At 39.1% G+C, this 18,896-nt stretch overlaps 1 protein-coding gene across 9 annotated transcripts in view; it reads right to left on the reverse strand.

Annotated features, from left to right (window-relative positions):
• TMTC2 (transmembrane O-mannosyltransferase targeting cadherins 2) overlaps positions 1–18,896 on the reverse strand; it is a 420,522-nt gene that overhangs the window by 18,417 nt on the left and 383,209 nt on the right. For 2 of the 9 annotated variants that reach the window (XM_055586702.1, XM_055586691.1), the window contains exon 12: positions 15,619–15,657. The exons of 3 other annotated variants lie outside the window; for them this stretch is intronic. In XM_055586702.1, the coding sequence (XP_055442677.1) occupies positions 15,619–15,657 (39 nt within the window). Of the gene's footprint in view, positions 1–9,099; positions 9,253–13,165; positions 13,908–15,618; positions 15,658–18,896 lie in introns of those variants that run through there. 4 more of the 9 variants (XM_055586719.1, XM_055586705.1, XM_055586711.1 and 1 more) reach the window with 4 other exon arrangements.

Here is an 18,896-nt window from a genome sequence, read left to right on the forward strand (position 1 = left end):
TTATAGCCAAATTTTTTTACTTTCTTTTCTAATAAAATTTATTCACATTTTCATTCATCTAATTATTGAGCACCTATGTTAGTGATTCAGTAGTACACAAAACAGTTCAAAACCCCAAGCCTTATGGAGCTTAAATTCTACTTGAAAGATACACATGAAAAAAATAAGTAAAATATATAGCATATTGTATTGTGATATGGGCTTCATTGGTGGCTCAGAGGTAAAGAATCCACCTGTAGTGTAAGAGATGCAGAGACACAGGTTCAATCCCTGGGTCAGGAAGATCCCCTGGAGGAAGAAATGGCAACCCACTCCAGTAATCTTGCCTGGAAAATCCTATGGACAGAGGAGCCTGATGGTTTATATTTTTAAATGGTTGAAAACCCTCAGAAGAATGAGGAATACATCAAGATACATGAAAATTACATAAAATTCAAATTTCAATGCCCATAAATAAAATGTCTTTGGAACATAGCCACATTCAATCATGTATTGTCTATGGCTTCTTGCATGCTACAAGGGCATGCAAAGAGCAGAGCAGTTGCAACAGACACATTATAACTGCAAAGCCTAAAATATTTTCTGTCTGGTCTGCTACAACAAAAGTTTGTCAATATTAAATAGGGAGATTAGGAAAGGTCTTAAGAGAAGATGTTATCTGAGTGAAGAACTGGAAGGAGTTGAAGGAGTAAGCTTCTCAAGGAGTCACATGATCTGACTTATGCTTCAAATGCTGTGTTGAAGTAGATGAATAAAGGAGTCAACTGTAGTATTATAGGTCAGTAGTGATATTGACATCTTTGACAAGGACAGTTGCAGAGGAAGTTGGCTTATGCAGATAGGAGAATGAAATGATTTATTGCAGGGAGAAGGACAATGTGAGAAAGTGTGGGAAGATCAGGAACTCAGTTCTAGACTAGTTGCTTGAAGGGACTCCTGCAAGTGAAGATACTAATTGGGCACTAAATAGATTAATCTGGAATCCAAAGAAGAGATACTAGCCTGAAATACAAATTTAGGAATCACTTGGGGAATCTCTTTGTTTCTGAGTTTTTGGAGGCATAATATTATGTTGAAATGCTGATGAAAAAAAATCCGGTAGAGGGAAAAAAACAGTTAATATGAGAGTCAGTGATACAGAACAGAAAAAAAAGAGGGAGGGAGGAGAGAGAGAGAAAGAGGGAGGGTTAACATCCTTAGTCAAGAATAAAATCATTTAGTGAAGAAATGAAGGGTTTGGGTCTAGCTAGAAGTATGGACAGTTTATCCATAACAATAGGAGGAAAGGTAGCATTAAAGGCACAGATGCTAACAGATGGTTAAATTTGCTGATGGGATACTGTGGAAGTTCCCTCTGATTACTTCTATGTTCTCAGTGAAAGAGGAAGCAAGGCCATCAGTTGAGTGCATGATGGAAGAAGGGCTGTGAATATTTTAGGTGAGACAGTTAAGTGTGAACAGTCATCTATAAAAACATCAGACAGACTAGAAAATTGTAGTAGGTTTACCTTGAAGTGGTGATACTGAGCTTAAAGTATGTTGTTTTCTAGAGCTACCTTTTGCTTCAACATGCAGACAGGAACCAGAAGAGATGGATTCAACCAGGTGTTGACTGGGCCCCAAAGACAGGATGGGACAAAAAGAAGCAAAGGAGCTGAGGTTGCAGCCAAGGAAGTGATCATGACTGATCTTGAAAGGTAATCTCAATAAAGATTAAAGTGAGGTTTGATGATCAATAACACTGAAACACTCACGATCTCCATGGACTGGAGATCCTAGTTGTGACTGAAGCTTTGGGGAGCTGGTGCCAGAGCTAGAGATGGAAGGCAGGTAGGCTGTGTGAAATGAGGTCATGGAGGCAGAGAAGAGCAACTGACATTCCAGGTTCCTATGCAATATAGCTCTTTACAGCATCGGACCTTGCTTCTATCACCAGTCACATCCACAGCTGGGTATACTTTTTGCTTTGGCTCCATCCCTTCATTCTTTCTGGAGTTATTTCTCCACTGATCTCCAGTAGCATATTGGGCACCTACTGACCTGGGGAGTTTCTCTTTCAGTATCCTATCATTTTGCCTTTTCATACTGTTTATGGGGTTCTCAAGGCAAGAATACTGAAGTGGTTTGCCATTCCCTTCTCCAGTGGACCACATTCTGTCAGTGAATAGCGATCAATGTAAAGAAATAGAGGAAAACAATAGAATGGGAAAGACTAGGGATCTTTTCAAGAAAATCAGAGATACCAAAGGAACATTTCATGCAAAGATGGACTCGATAAAGGACAGAAATGGTATGGACCTAACAGAAGCAGAAGATATTAAGAAGAGATGGCAAGAATACACAGAAGAACTGTACAAAAAAGATCTTCATGACCCAGATAATCACGATGGTGTGATCACTGACCTAGAGCCAGACACCCTGGAATGTGAAGTCAAGTGAGCCTTAGAAAGCATCACTACGAACAAAGCTAGTGGAGGTGATGGAATTCCAGTTGAGCTATTCCAAATCCTGAAAGATGATGCTGTGAAAGTGCTGCACTCAATATGCCAGCAACTTTGGAAAACTCAGCAGTGGCCACAGGACTGGAAAAGTCAGTTTTCATTCAAATCCCAAAGAAAGGCAATGCCAAAGAATGCTTAAACTATTGCACAATTGCACTCATCTCACACACTAGTAAAGTAATGCTCAAAATTCTCCAAGGCAGGCTTCAGCAATACATGAACCGTGAACTTCCTGATGTTCAAGCTGGTTTTAGAAAAGGCAGAGGAACCAGAGATCAAATTGCCAACATCTGCTGGATCATGGAAAAAGCAAGAGAGTTCCAGAAAAGCATCTATTTCTGCTTTATTGACTATGCCAAAGCCTTTGACTGTGTGGATCACAAGAAACTGTGGAAAATTCTGAAAGAGATGGGAATACCAGACCACCTGATCTGCCTCTTGAGAAACCTATATGCAGGTCAGGAAGCAACAGTTAGAACTGGACATGGAACAACAGACTGGTTCCAAATAGGAAAAGGAGTTCGTCAAGGCTGTATATTGTCACCCTGCTTATTTAACTTATATGCAGAGTACATCATGAGAAATGCTGGACTGGAAGAAACACAAGCTGGAATCAAGATTGCTGGGAGAAATATCAATAACCTCAGATATGCAGATGACACCACTCTTACGGCAGAAAGTGAAGAGGAACTAAAAAGCCTCTTGATGAAAGTGAAAGTGGAGAGTGAAAAAGTTGGCTTAAAGCTCAACATTCAGAAACAAAGATCATGGCATCCGGTCCCATCACTTTGTGGGAAATAGATGGGGAAACAGTGGAAACAGTGGCAGACTTTATTTTTCTGGGCTCCAAAATCACTACAGATGGTGACTGCAGCCATGAAATTAAAGACGCTTACTCCAAGAAGGCTTTCTTATCTCTTCTTGCTATTCTTTGGAACTCTGCATTCGGATGTTTATATCTTTTCTTTTCTCCTTTGCTTTTCGCTTCTCTTCTTTTCACAGCTATTTGTAAGGCCTCCCCAGACAGCCATTTTGCTTTTTTGCATTTCTTTTCCATGGGGATGGTCTTGATCCCTGTCTCCTGTACAATGTCACGAACCTCATTCCATAGTTCATCAGGCACTCTATCTATCAGATCTAGGCCCTTAAATCTTTTTGTCACTTCCACTGTATAATTATAAGGGATATGATTTAGGTCATACCTGAATGGTCTAGTGGTTTTCCCTATTTTCTTCAATTTAAGTCTGAATTTGGCAATAAGGAGTTCATGGTCTGAGCCACAGTCAGCTCCTGGTCTTGTTTTTGCTGACTGTATAGAGCTTCTCCATCTTTGGCTGCAAAGAATATAATCAATCTGATTTTGGTGTTGACCATCGTATAGAGTCTGTACAGAGTTGTCTCTTGTGTTGTTGGAAGAGGGTGTTTGTTATGACCAGTGCATTTTCTTGGCAAAACTCTATTAGTCTTTGCCCTGCTTCATTCCGTATTCCAAGGCCAAATTTGCCTGTTACTCCAGGTGTTTCTTGACTTCCTACTTTTGCATTCCAGTCCTCTGTAATGAAAAGGACATCTTTTTTGGGTGTTAGTTCTAAAAGGTCTTGTAGGTCTTCATAGAACCGTTCAACTTCAGCTTCTTCAGTGTTACTGGTTGGGGCATAGACTTAGATTACTGTGATATTGAATGGTTTGCCTTGGAAACGAACAGAGATCATTCTGTTGTTTTTGAGATTGCATCCAAATACTGCATTATGGACTCTTTTGTTGACCATGATGGCCACTCCATTTCTTCTGAGGGATTCCTGCCCGCAGTAGTAGATATAATGGTCATCTGAGTTAAATTCACCCATTCCAGTCCATTTCAGTTCACTGATTCCTAGAATGAATTCTAGTCCATTCTGAAGGAGATCAGCCCTGGGATTTCTTTGGAAGGAAACTCCAGTACTTTGGCCACCTCATGCAAAGAGTTGACTCATTGGAGAAGACTCTGATGCTGGGAGGGACTGGGGGCAAGAGGAGAAGGGGACAAGAGAGGATGAGATGGCTGGATGGCATCACTGACTCGATGGACGTGAGTCTTGGTGAACTCCGGGAGTTAGTGATGGACAGAGAGGCCTTGCATGCTATGATTCATGGGGTCGCAAAGAGTCGGACACGACTGAGCGACTGATCTGATCTGATCTGAGGGAGGATTTGTGTCTGTCACTGCAAACAGCCAGAGAAAGCTACCAACCTCAAACCATCGTATTCCACCTGGAGGGTCTTGACTCCACTGCAGGCTCTGCTTGGTAAATAGCACAGAGGCTCATTAATCTGAAAGCAGGGCTGCTAGTGGACTCCATGCTGAAGAGAATCCTGCTTCTCTAGGGGACTCACCACTTGGAATCTTCAACTCCAATCTGAAGCTGTTTTACCCCTTGCCTTCAGAAGAGTGGTTCTCATCTCCCCCTTAAAAGTACAACAGGATTTCAGAAGAAAAACAGGATCCTATCCTCTATCAGAAGACAGAACCTCTGTGTTCTTTTCTACTGACCAAAGTAGATGTCTTTGTGATTATAAAAGTCACTGAAATTTGAAGATGACATATTAAAGAGGAGTTCAGTTCCGTTCAGTTGCTCAGTCACGTCTGACTCTTTGAGACCCCATGAATCGCAGCACGCCAGGCCTCCCTGTCCATCACCAAGTCCCGGAGTTCACTCAAACTCACGTCCAACGAGTCCGTGATGCCATCCAGACATCTCATCCTCTGTCGTCCCCTTTTCCTCCTGCCCCCAATCCCTCCCAGCATCAGAGTCTTTTCCAATGAGTCAACTATTCGCATCAGGTGGCCAAAGTACTGGAGTTTCAGCTTTAGCATCATTCCTTCCAAAGAGGAGTTAGTTAACAACAATTACGGAGCCTGCATCTTGTGCAGAAGACCATTCAAAGTAACAGGCGGGAGTTAAAAGGAAAATGGATTTTGCTCTCAAAATGTTTTCAAACTCAAGGGAAGTGAAGAAGTGGCAAATACACAGATAAGCAATATAAACAAATACAAGCACACAGACAGCTAATGAAACATGCTGACATCCTCCTAGAATGTTATCCACTTTTGGCAGTACTCCACTTTGTTTAGCTTACCACTGAGAACCACTACACAACCCGCAGTTGATTTATTGGCAGTATATGGTCCTTTTCCTATAATGAACATGGACTGATTTCATTTTGACACAACCCTTCTCTTATGTTTCAGTCTGATATCATGCTGTAAGCAGGGGAATAATACTTCTTGCCAAAACAAAGTCTAATTCCACCCCCATAAAAAGAGAAGAAATGAATTTGCTTGTCTTCATCTATTCTCTCTCTTCATCATTAAGCAGCAAATTAGACTAGTGATCAAATACATTTTGTTCCTTTCTTCACTAACAGAAAGAGTAAAAAGTGGCATACTTTTCATGCTGCCAGGATTGATCTTCCCAGGATGGATGAAGGATTTATGTGTCTACTTATATTGTTGTCTATCCAAAATCCTGCTTTTTCTCATGTGGCTACAAACTCACTCACAGGAATACCTGCACTCTAATGTCACTGTGCAACTTACAGGAATACCTGCACTCTAATGTCACTGTGTAACTTACAGGAATACCTGCACTCTAATGTCACTGTGTAACTTACAGGAATACCTGCACTCTAATGTCACTGTGTAACTTACAGGAATACCTGCACTCTAATGTCACTGTGCAACTTACAGGAATACCTGCACTCTAATGTCCCTGTGTAACTTACAGGAGTACCTGCACTCTAATGTCACTGTGTAAGTGAGTGGAGTCACCTGCTGTCACCTGCAGTACTTGACCTGTCCTTATCATCTGAATTTCTTACCTGCTTTCTACACGCAGTTTCCCTAGTGAAAACCACATTACCCCACTGTTAACCTTAAACATGACAAATCATTTTCATTCTCAGCACAATTATTTGTTTGATAGGCATTGCATACAAAGCCCCTAGATCTTTTTTACCCCTTAGTGTCTTAATGGGTGTGAAAGCCTGTCTTCCATTATTTATACTACAGGTATCTTATTTTTTTTTTGCTATTTAAAATTTTTTCAAAGCACATACATTTATATGATCCCAGATCCTGAAGGATTAAGTTGTTCAAAGTAACACAGCCAGTGATCAGTATTGCTGAATACAAACACAATTCTTTCCACACTATTTCCATTTCTCTTTCTACTCTATTCTTCCAACTTACTGTGATGGTAATACAGTGATTGTTTCATCACAGTAAACACTGGCAGTGATTCACAATGTTTGTCATAAACATTTGGAGAGACTGCATTGACAATATCCTGCATCCTTAAGGGCATAAGGCTAACTGGAAGACAGAGAGAATGACAGACAGAGGTATTGAGAGATGCAGACAATCTATCTGCACCAACATGAATTTTCTATGATTTTTCTGAAACACTACAAAAAGTATCTGGGGTCAACGAAGCTATTCTTAATTCAGTCTTTATTTCTTGCTTCGTGCATTCTAAGAGTGAAAATAAATCAATAACTACTTGAAGAAACATGAAATTAATTTGTATCTTTATAATTGGTTCACTGCTTACGAACAATAGGATTAAGATTATAATGCTTAGATATTTAAAAACAAAACACTCGTGTCCAAGATTGCTAAGTCACGTCAGTCGTGTCTGACTCTGTGCAACCCATAGATGGCAGCCCACCAGGTTCCCATCCCTGGGATTCTCCAGGCAACAATACTGGAGTGGGTTGCCATTTTCTTCTCCAGTGCATGAAAGTGAAAAGTCAAAGTGATGTCGCTCAGTCAAGTCCGACTCTAGCGACCCCATGGACTGCAGCCTACCAGGCTCCTCCATCCATGGGATTTCCCAGGCAAGAGTACTGGAGTGGGGTGCCATTGCCTTCTCAAGTGTCCAAGATTAACCACACCAATTTCTACTGAGGTTTTTAATCTTTGAATGCAAAATCATGTCACAAGCAATCATGCTAAATACGTGTTATTTTAATTTATTTGATTAATAAATATATTTTTCATTTATGAAGTTCTGAGTGGAGAATGATTAAAAGCATGGTTAATATTATTTTCAGCTATCTACCAAAGTATAAGGAAAACTAAGATTATAAAACACGAATTGCAAGGCAATTAAAGTAATAAAATAATTTTTAATCAATTAGAAGCATCAAGGATGTGCTGGTAGAACCATACTTATTTTCTGGAAGAAAGTTTCACAAACTTTGTAACACTTACTTCTGTGATTATTAGGTGCTAGAAGTGGAAAAATCATCTTAACTGTAGCCATTCTTGCTAGTGTTTGTTAATGAGAAAAAATAGTGTTCCAGATAAGCAAAATACAGAATTATCACCACATATATTATCTCAGTTAAAAAGCATTACAATGGGGGTTTCTCCAAGCTATCTGATCTACATAGTTATATTTTGTTCAGACAGATCATTCCCGCTGAATAACAAAAAGACCTCCGATTTTAAAGGTGTTGATAAACTTATTCCTCAAAAAGGAGGAAATGTTTTAGACAAATATACTGAAACAGTATATGCATGTGTATGTATGTGTGTGTATGTCTCCAAAATGGCAAGTGGGAACAATTCCAGATTTATAGTAGGAAGATTCAAATTTTAATTTTTACTTTAGCATTTTCTACCTGTATGACTTAGGAAAAATCATCCAATGCTGCCAAATCAGTTTCCTAAATAAAAAAAAGTAAATAAACTTACTAAAATAACCTTTGTTTTCCTCATTAGATATTATGAGGAATAATAAATTAGGTGTACAAACATTTGGCAAATGTATACAACACTACAGGAATGTTAGATATTATTTTACAGCATGTTACCAAAAGAAGAGCCATAATATTTTAGTGGTAATGTACAAACTTCCAGATGACAGTACTGTCTTAGTAGAAAAAAACTACATCAAGGGTGAAAATAAAATACATTATGTATAAGGGTAAGGTAATCAACACCAAAGTGAAAGAAAATTAACATTTTTCGTTCTTTAATTTGTGGGGGTGAATTCTGCTATGTAAATTCTTCAGTTGAAGAACAACAACAGTAAGCCTTAGAGAATCTCCTAATCTGGCTTATTCTCAAGAGGCATCTGAGGAGACATAAATATTTGTGAAAAGAGCATAGATGCAAATGCTGGAGGGATTTTGACTCTGGCAAAAAGTAAAATATATTAACAGAGCACAAGGAAATTCACAACAGCATATGGTTAAACTTCAGCTCGGAGTCACAAATGTACATTGAGAATCCACTGTGAGAAGACTGAAAGTTGTGCACAGAAAGAATTTTATTAGAGAAAAAAATTAAACTGAACTCATCTGGTTACCCATGGGGTTGTTGCTATTTAGTTTGGGAAATTTCATTACTGTTATAAATCTTCAACATAAATGCTAAAGACTAACACCTACCGAGCAAGAAAAAAGAACAAAATTAAGGTTTTTAATCAAGAAATTAAGAGCTCCCTGGGAAACAGTTGGGGAAAAAGGATGCATCATATTTCATCCTTTTGCAAAAAAGGAAAGCCTGAAAAAAAAAAAAAATTAGACCTTTCAGCAGGAACTGGCATTAAGGACTTCCCAGGTGGCGCTAGTGGTAAAGAACCCACCTGCCAATGCAAGAGACAAGAGATGTGGGTTTGATCCCTGGGTTGGGAAAATCCTTTGGAGGAAGGTATGGCAGCCCATTCCAGTGTTCTTGCCTGGAGAATCCCACGGACAGAGGAGCCTGGCGGGTCACAAAGAATCAGACATGACTGAAGTAATTTAGTGTGCACTGGTATTCAGACACTCGTGATTATGGAGAAAAATCACTCAGCAATGGAAATAAGATTTCTCTCTTAGTATAGCATACTCATTAAAAGTGAAAAGTGCAAGTCGCTCAGTCATGTCCAACTCTTTATGACCTGGACTGTAGCCTACCAGGCTCCTCCATCCATGGAATTTTCCAGGCAAGAGTACCGGAGTTGGTTGCCATTTCCTTCTCCAGGCGATCTTCCTGACCCAGGGATCCAATCTGCGTCTCCTGCATTGCAGGCAGACACTTTACCATCTGGGCCACCTGGGAAGCAGCCTATATTCATTGAAAGAATTCATTAAAAAGGTATGATGTACTCTTATTCTAAAATCCTTAAAAGAGTGTAACATACCCTAATCTATCTACCAAGTCTTCTCAGTGGGAATTTAGCTTGTTTCTACTTTCTTCGCTGTTAGAAACAATGATGTGGAACACAAATGGTATTTGATACTGATTTTCAAGGATGGATTCATGGGGCCAGGGAGAAGAATAGGACAGGACATGTGGGCAGGAGAAGAATTTCAGGGGAATAGAAAGGTAAAGTTGCATGAAATTTCACAGCATGAAGAGTTCGTGGATGGTGGTGGCGCTGGTGATCAGGAGATAGTAAAAGTTAGTGCCTTGTATGGTTGCATGCACTGGGTAGGGGCACCTTTGCTAAGGTGAATTCAGCTTTTACATCTTTGGTTTCTGATAAAATTTCTGTTAGAAAAATGATTCCATTCCTGCTCATGAAGTGTGGGAAAAGGTTATTATCAGTATTAGAAGTCAAAGAATATTTATATTTGTTATTTGAAAGAAACATATGTGTGTTGGAAGCCACTTTAGTTGTGTCAAACTCTTTGCAATCCTATGGACTGTAGCCCACCAGGCTCCTCTGTCCAGGGGATTCTCTAGGCAAGAATGCTGGAGTGGGTTGCCATGCCCTCCTCCAGGGGATCTTCCCAGCACAGGGATCGAACCATGTCTCTTAAGTCTCCTGCATTGGAGGCAGAGTCTTTACCACTAGTGCCACTGGGAATCCTGGAACAAACATGTTGACATATAATTCTCATGGCTAAATTAGAGGATCAGATTGAGGAACCTGAGATTTGAGGCAGAGAAAGCAGTAGCTTGAATTAGAATCTTGGTTCTGCCACTAGTTAGGTTATGTGACTGCAGGCAGATCACCCATCTTCGTCTATTTATTTGACAGCTATTTGCTAAGCATTCGCTATGGAAAGATGATGTTCTGGTGTATAAACAACCATACACTCTGCCCTCATGGAGCCTACAGTCTTGTGAAGGGAACGAACATCAAATCATCACAAACTAAATGAAGATCAACTATGATACAAACTATAAATATGAAGCAAACTACAGGAAGAAAATGTAGCTCAGAGTTTTCCCTCAATGATGACTGCCAAGTTGAGATCAGAAGAATGAGCAGAAATTCACAGAAAAAGGGAGGTACAAGTTCAAATTCTGGAGTTGGGACAAAGAAGTGCATGTGTAAGGCCCTGATAAAAAAAACTAGGCTAACAAGTGCCTGCTCAGGAAGCAAAGGAGAGAGACATGACTACTCACTCAAGACTCTATCAGAACTTAGTGAATGAAGGGTCCCCACATACTTCTTTTCCCAGGTAGCTTCTCCCACTGATAACACCACACATACTTGGTGTAGGTATGGCAAACTTCTTGAATGTGACAGAAAACTTACTATCCCCAACAGTGGCTCTAAAACTATCCCATAAACTCTTTTAGAAACACAGAAGGCATATTTGAATAATCTGTAAAGTACCTGTAAATTCAACTGAATAAAAGCAGCTTGGTTTGTGTTTGTTCAAAGGGATGCATCTGCGATACTTGCAAGATTTTTCTTTCAAGCATATACATGTCAAATTTTTATACTAAGAAGAATCATCAGATACAGAGCAGTCTTCCTCATCTGAATGTGAAATTCCATTTCTAATATTTAAGAAGAAAGAGCATGTTAAGCAAATTAATATTGTAGAGAGGGTTTCCTGAAAACATATTTAACCTACGTGCAAGGCCAACTACTTTATAACACATGGCTAATATGCAAATGAGAAGCTACTGAATGTAAATTAGTTTGTTCATTACAATGGCATAGTAAGGCTTAGAAATGCATTATCATTAGTGAAGTCACTGTAATAAAGTTATAAAGCTGCATTTTCTATTAAAACACCTTCATTCTCTATTCCTTTCACTCATTCACTCACTCACTCACGAAATCTGCTCCTTGGGGAGTCTTCCCTATCTCAGGATATGGCAATTCTATTCTTCTGAAAGTTTCCCAAGTAAAAAACCATGGGATCGTCTTGACTTTCTCCCTCACACCCTACATCAAATCCATCATCTAATATGTAGGTTCTGCCTAAACATATGCACACATAGACACAGACACTCACGTACACACACTCATGATCATCCTTCCTCTGCAAGAATTTTTTCTTAGTCATCTTTGTAGTTTCACTCTTTTTTTTCTGCCTTTTTTTAAACCACCCTCCCAGCACACCCCAGATTTCACTATTAATTGGCCCTAACATATCAAGTTTAGGCATCACAAAACCTTTTGGTATCTTTCCACAAACTTTGGGTTGCTTATTCTTTGTGTTCTGTTTTTTTTTTTTTTTTTTTTTAATTGCTTTACAGAATTCTGTTGTTTTCTGTCAAACCTCAACATGAATCAGCCATAGGTATACACATATCTCCTCCCTCCAAAATCTCCCTCCCATCTCCTGTCCCATCCCACCCCTCTAGATTGACACAGAGTCCCTGTTTGAGTTTCCTGAGCCATACAGCAAATTCCCATTGGCCATCCATTTTACATATGGTAATGTAAATTTCTATGTTACTCTTTCCACACATCTCACCCTCTTCTCCCCACTCCCCAGGTCCACAGCTCTATTCTCTACGTCTGTTTTTCCACTGCTGCCCTGTAAATAAATTCTTCAGTACAATGTTTCTAGATTCTGTTTATATGCATTAGAATACAATATTTATCTTCCTCTTTCTGACTCACTTCACTCTGTATAATAGGTTCTAGGTTCATTCACCTCATCAGAACTGACTCAAATGCATTCCTTTTTTTAATGACTGAGTAATATTCCATTGTGTACACACTGACCAGAACTTCTTTATCCATTCATCTGTTGATGGACATCTAGGTTGCTTCCATGTTCTAGCTATTGTAAATAGTGCTGCAATGAACAATGGGTTACATATGTCTTTTCCAATTTTGGTTTCTTCAGGGTATATGCCTAGGAGTGGGATTGCTGGGTCATATGGTGGTTTTATTCCTAGTTTTTTTAGGAATCTCTATACTGTCTTCCACAGGTTTTTAAAGTAACTTCCAAATCTGCAACTCTACCTCCCCTAATTTTCAGGCTTGTATTCAGTTGCCTGATCTGCACTGAAGGACATCCAGCAGTCAACGTCAATGTGTTGTCTTGCCTATGAGAATGTTCATCTTTTAAGATTCCCTATTTAAATAACAAGTGGCAGAATTCACTTGATCACCCAAACTACAGACTCCTTCCTCTGCCTTACTTCCTTGCCCCTACTAAAGAATCATCAAATGCTGCCCATTTGATCTCCTAAGTACTTCCTAAGTACTTCTCAAATATGCCTCTTCTTCCTCTCCCACTTAGCACTGTCCTCATCTAAGGGATCTTATTAGTATTCTCTTCATATTTAGACCTCAGTTTATCTCCTCTGTTCAGACAAGAAGGGCAGGAGAAGAGGTTCCTCTGTAGAGAGGTAACAGGCACAAGCTGAGTATAAACTCATCTGCTACAATCCCTTGCTACCTTCTTAGACTCTCACAAAAACAAGCCCAACAACACGCTGACAACTTTATTTGATACACAGGAAAAAAAGTCAGAGCAAGAGTTATAACAAATATTTTACTGCCCTTTATTCCCTGTTTTATATGATACCTTTGGGAATTCATTGGAGGTCCTTTCTCATTCACTGAACTTGGCAGCTACAACTCTCAGACACAAAGAAAACGGAGAAGTCTGGAGATGTCTAGAGGGCTGTATTTTCCTTTTCTTTGCTTTTTTTTGGTTAAGTTCAGTCAGGGCAGAAAATATTAAAATATGCAAAATATCACTTGACCACAAAAAATGTAGTTGTGCACCTTAAGTTTGCAAGGATTTTCTTCTCTAATGCTGCATTACTGACTATTTTGCTGAGCTACTCCACAGGATAAAGTAAACTGGACTCTGATAGCGGAATGCATACACACATACAGATATACACACAGGGTAACACTGTGAATAGCCAACGGAGTTCCTTATGTGCTGCCCAAGAGACAGAACAGGGATCTCTGAAGCATAAACAGTACTTCAATATTGAATACATCATATCTTAAAAATGTTCCGTATTACCACAATTACATTTCAAACCTGTGTGCAAACAGCTGTTTGCATAACTACAGGGGGAATGATGTGTTACGCTTTTGTTTAACTTTGCATGCATCTATTTCTCAAGAAAAGGGGCATCCGACCTTTGCTTGTCTCTTTGTGGTTGTAGTAAATACAGCTTGATACTGCTTCACAGCGGGATCCCTGATAGGGAACCTATGATAAAAGGTTGGTTTTTAATCATGGGGATAGCAAGAACATAGATGCTATATTTATTTAACTGAACTATACAAAACAACCTATTATAAATAGAAACATGTATTTAGAAAGGTAAGGGTAAATGATGAAAATGATACAAATAATGTGGTGAAGTCTGCTGATTGCTCCCCTAGTACAATCTGGTTTTCCCTTCTTCCTGAGTAAAGGGCTACCCACTAGATACAATATTGTCCACTTTGTCCTGTGGCCAGGCTTGGTCATGGAATTAAGTTCTCGCCACTGAAATGTAAGTAGAATGGATATGTGTAACTTGTGTAAAAGAAAATTCTTACCCTGAACTTCCTTTCTTTTGTTCTCCAACACATCAGGACAGAGCCATATCTATAATCGATTATGACCATGCAGAAGAGGCTAATACTCTCTGGGGTGGCAGAATGTAAGGAGGAGTCCCTTAGATTCTCTTGGGGGCTCGGAGCAGTCAGGCCTGCCTTCTGTCACATTATGTTCAGGTTTGGGGGTATCTGGATTTTACGTGATATGGCTGAATGTATATATTGATCTACCAATGTTTCAATGAGGTAGACACTGGAGGAGCTCTTGGAGTGTTGAGTGTAAGAGGAACCTAATGAGTGTGAACTTCATTAGTAAAGTATTAGGAACAGATTTACATTTTAGAAATATCACTTGGCAGCTACCGGGAAATGGATCTAAGAAGGAAATAGACAATTCATGCAATAGTAGGATCACCCTGAGGTGGGTACAAGAGTAATGTGCGAAGAGATAGAAGGTGAGGGAAGACAGACTTGAGAAGAGAGGGAACACCTAACAGAAGGGCAGACTTGGAGCTGTGTCTATGTCTCTTGCTCAGTGCCAGGGTAGAGGATGGCACCATTCATAAACCCTGGGAATTCAGTAAATGCTAATCTCAGAAAACCATCTTATCCAGAGGTTAACTTTCTGCAGACACTTGTGCTATGTCAGCTGCATGACTCAATGCATAATAGTGGAAATAGAACCTTCAATATTAAATTACAGCAAATGACTTTTCTCCCTAAAGGGCATAGATGTGTCACTTTTAGCAGGATATGATGTTAAAATAAAGTACTTTTGTGATATTTCATTTGATTTCCCCAACTATAATTGGTTTCTTTCTTTTCTCCTTCACTCAGCACATAGATTTCAGTAATTTTTTTCCAAGGCAGACAAAATCTAAGAAAATACATCTATATTTAACCTTTCTCCTCTAAGGCTTCTGAAAATCAGGTATTTTAACGCCACACTTAAAACATCTAAACCATGGTAACAATCTTACAGAATATGACTGTGCCTAGTCTTCCCAACCAACTTATTAAGAATTTGATGTGAAAAGGAAGGCATAAAAAAAATGGTAAATATAGGGATAGGAAGATGCTTTTTCTCTCCATGTGCTCTATCACAATTAAAATTTGAGTTCATGAGCCCATATTGACTGTAATCCTAGGATATATGCATTGAATTCTGCAAAATGTAGCAAGCAGAAAGCACATGCACAGAAACACAAAAAAGACCATAAAAATCTGCCTTTTTGTTTTTATGCTATCGAGCCAATCCCTTGTTCCGCCTTTATCAAGATGCAACACTAAAAACCCCTGGAGGCAACTCTGCCTAAGAAAGATCATGACCTAGCAGAGGTCAGCATTTAGAGTTGAAAGGAGTTTCTTTTGCTCACCATCATGCCGTATTTCAAACCGAGATTCTCACGATGAGTCTGTAAAGATTTTAAGGGTTTAAAATTTAAGGATGTTGTAGCTTATGCTTTTGTTCTTATACTTCTAACATAGGCATCACGCTGGCTAGAGAGCAGGCTATAGCAATTTGTTTGATTTAGTTTCAGAGTGCTTATTGGGCCCAAGTGATTACTTAGTTTGGTTAAATGCACATAAAAAATACAAAAATGTGTGTGCCGTATTGTGAATTAGTTATCTTCTGAAAAAATTCAGTTAATAATAGCAAGTACCAAAGAGTTAATTGAAAACAATAACAATTATAGTGACATTCATTGAATGCTTATGATGTGCCCTTCAATTTTTTTTCAATTCTCACACCAGCCCAACACAAAAAAAGAAACTCAAGTTATTTGAATGCAATGCAACATGTAAGTGGTTGAACCAGAATAAAAGCAGACCTTGTCCTCAGTTTTATAATATAGCAAAAGCACTAGTGAGCAGATGTTCCAGAAGAGCCCAAGTTAGGAAGTATACAGAAGGAAGCAATCCAAAGCTCACTATTATCACTCTCATTTTAAAATCAGACGATAATGCTCATGACAGCTAACCTTTGTGGTACACTTCCCTGGTGGACTGGACAGTAAGGAATCTGCTTGCCGTGCAGGAGACCCACGTTTGAACCCTGAGTCTGGAAGATCCCCTGGAAGAGGGAATGGCAACCCACTCCAGTATTCTTGCCTGGAGAATCCATGGGCAGAGGAGCCTGGCAGGCTACAGCCCACTGGATCTCAAAGAGTTGGACATGACTGAAAGACTAATATATATCATATATACTATGTTTCAGGCACTATTTAAAATGCTTAAAATCTATGAACTTCTTTGATTCTCAAGATGATTTTATGATTTAAGTACTACTAATAACCCATTTAACAGAAGAGGAAATTGAAAGACTGGGGGGTTAAGGAATAAACTCAAGATCACAAAGTAAATGGTTTAGCTGGAACTGGTTGATGTGGGAAAAGCCAATCAAGAAAAGAATGCTGGCTGTTAAACTGTGCATGTGTGCGTGCCAAATAGCTTCAGTCATGTCCTACTCTTTGCGACCCTATGGACTGTAGCCCTCCAGGTTCCTCTGTCCCCAGGTGACTCTAATACAGCTAGGGACGAGACTCACTGTACAGAACAGTCAAGACTACTATTTCTATTCTTGGAAAATTAACATTTGGGCTCAAGGCCAATGGCAGGAGGTAGATTAAAAACTCAGTAGTAAATAAGAGAACTATTACTTCTGTTGTGATAGAAGATATTTTAGCATTGATTGTAAACAAAATCATTACAGATGACCTAAAACAGAATCCCACAGTGAATGTAGGATCCTGGGCTTATTTAATGAATATCAAAGCTGACTTTCTTATTGGTTTTGATCAGACAGTAAATTTACCCTATTGTTTCCAGAAACAGTCTAGGAAAACTAGACCTTTTCTCAAAACCATAATTATATATATATATATATATATATATATATATATATATGTGCATTCCTTGGTTTTCCTCCCTTGTTCTACTTTTCCTCAACTGATGGAACTCACAGAAGAATTAATAATACCAACTGTAAGTTGGGGAGTGGGCTCAAATTGAGAGCTCTCTTCCAATGATAAAGTGTTGATTCACAACCCCATTAAAACCAGAACATCACCACCAAACCCCAACATAGAAGGTGCAGTTAGCACCCTGGCCCTTGCTTCCTGACCCAAGAGAATCACTACCAGGCTAGAAACAGTGATGGCAGGAAGTCTGGGGAAAAAAAAAAACAAAAAACAACTCTCCCTGGAAGGCACACATACTAGTTTAGCCAATTTGTACCTTTTGTCTTTAAAATTCTTAACCACAATCAGGTTTCTTAAAATGTAGGCAGTTTTTCTTAGAGACTATACCCTTTCGTTCATTCTTATGGTTGACATAAAACCCTAAATTCCCAGCGCTGTGGCTATGGCTCGTCATATTAGGTCTTTGGCACACTTGCCCTCTCCATATAGGCGCCACACCTTTTTTTTGGGGGGCGGGGGGTCATTTCCTTCTTCACTGGTGTTTTTGTCCTATTGTGGCTTCAAATTTCAAAACAGGTCATTCATAGACAGTAGCACAGGGAAATAAACCACAAAATCTAGTCCTATTTTATTTCTACATAAAATTGACTAATGGGGAGGAAAACTTTTTGGCTTCTTATTATAGGTTTTTTTCACATACTCTTATTTTTAGCATTGACATATTTGTCACTAGTTTTTATTATTATTATTTTATTTAATTGGAGGCTAATTACAATATTGTGGTGGCTTTTGCCATGCATTGACATGAATCAGCCACAGGTGTACATGTGTCCCCATCCTGAACCCCCCTCCCACCTCCCTCCCCATCCCATCCCTCAGGGTTGTCCCAGTACACTGGCTTTGAGTACCCTGTTTCATGCATCGAACTTGGACTGATCATCTATTTCACATATGGTAATATACATGTTTCAATGCTATTCTCTCAAAACATCCCACCCTCGCCTTCTCCCACAGAGTCCAAAAGTCTGTGTTTTTTATATCTGTGTCTCTTTTGCTGTCTCATGTAAAGGGTTGTCGTTACCATCTTTCTAAACTCCATATACACGTGCTAATATACTATATTGGTGTTTTTCTTTCTGACTTACTTGACTCTGTATAACAGGCTCCAGTTTCATCCACCTCACTAGAACTGATTCAAATGAGTTCTTTTTAATAGCTGAGTAATATTCCACTGTGTATATGTACTGCATTTCTTATCCGTTCGTCTGTCAATGGACATCTAGGTTGCTTCCATGTCCTAGCTATTGTAAACAGTGCTGCAATGAACACTAGGGTCCATGTGTCTCTTTCAATTCTGGTTTCCTTGGTGTCTCACTAGTTTTTTTAAAAAAGGAAATCTTATATAGGGTAAATCACCTGTGGAGAGGGAGAAATGCCTTTTAGGGGCTAATTTTTTAAAAATATTTGGCAAGTTTTCAATAAAGTCTGAATGGATTTGTAAAATCAGTTTGTACCTTATTATTTAGTTTGTGTTTTGTAGAGGAAATTGAGGTCTCTAAAGCAGTCAAACCATTGGGTTAAGCAAAGAAGTTTAAGAGTTAATATTGCTTTTCTAGGTAATGATAAATATACCTTATTTGGATTATATAGCTGTACAGCAGCTGGTCCTAAAGTTTATAGCTATTCATTCTAATAGATTTGTTATAACTTCTACCATAGGCTGAGTTTCAGAA

This window comes from Bubalus kerabau, chromosome 1 (genome assembly GCF_029407905.1).
Source record: "Bubalus kerabau isolate K-KA32 ecotype Philippines breed swamp buffalo chromosome 1, PCC_UOA_SB_1v2, whole genome shotgun sequence".
Lineage (NCBI taxonomy): Eukaryota > Metazoa > Chordata > Mammalia > Artiodactyla > Bovidae > Bubalus > Bubalus kerabau.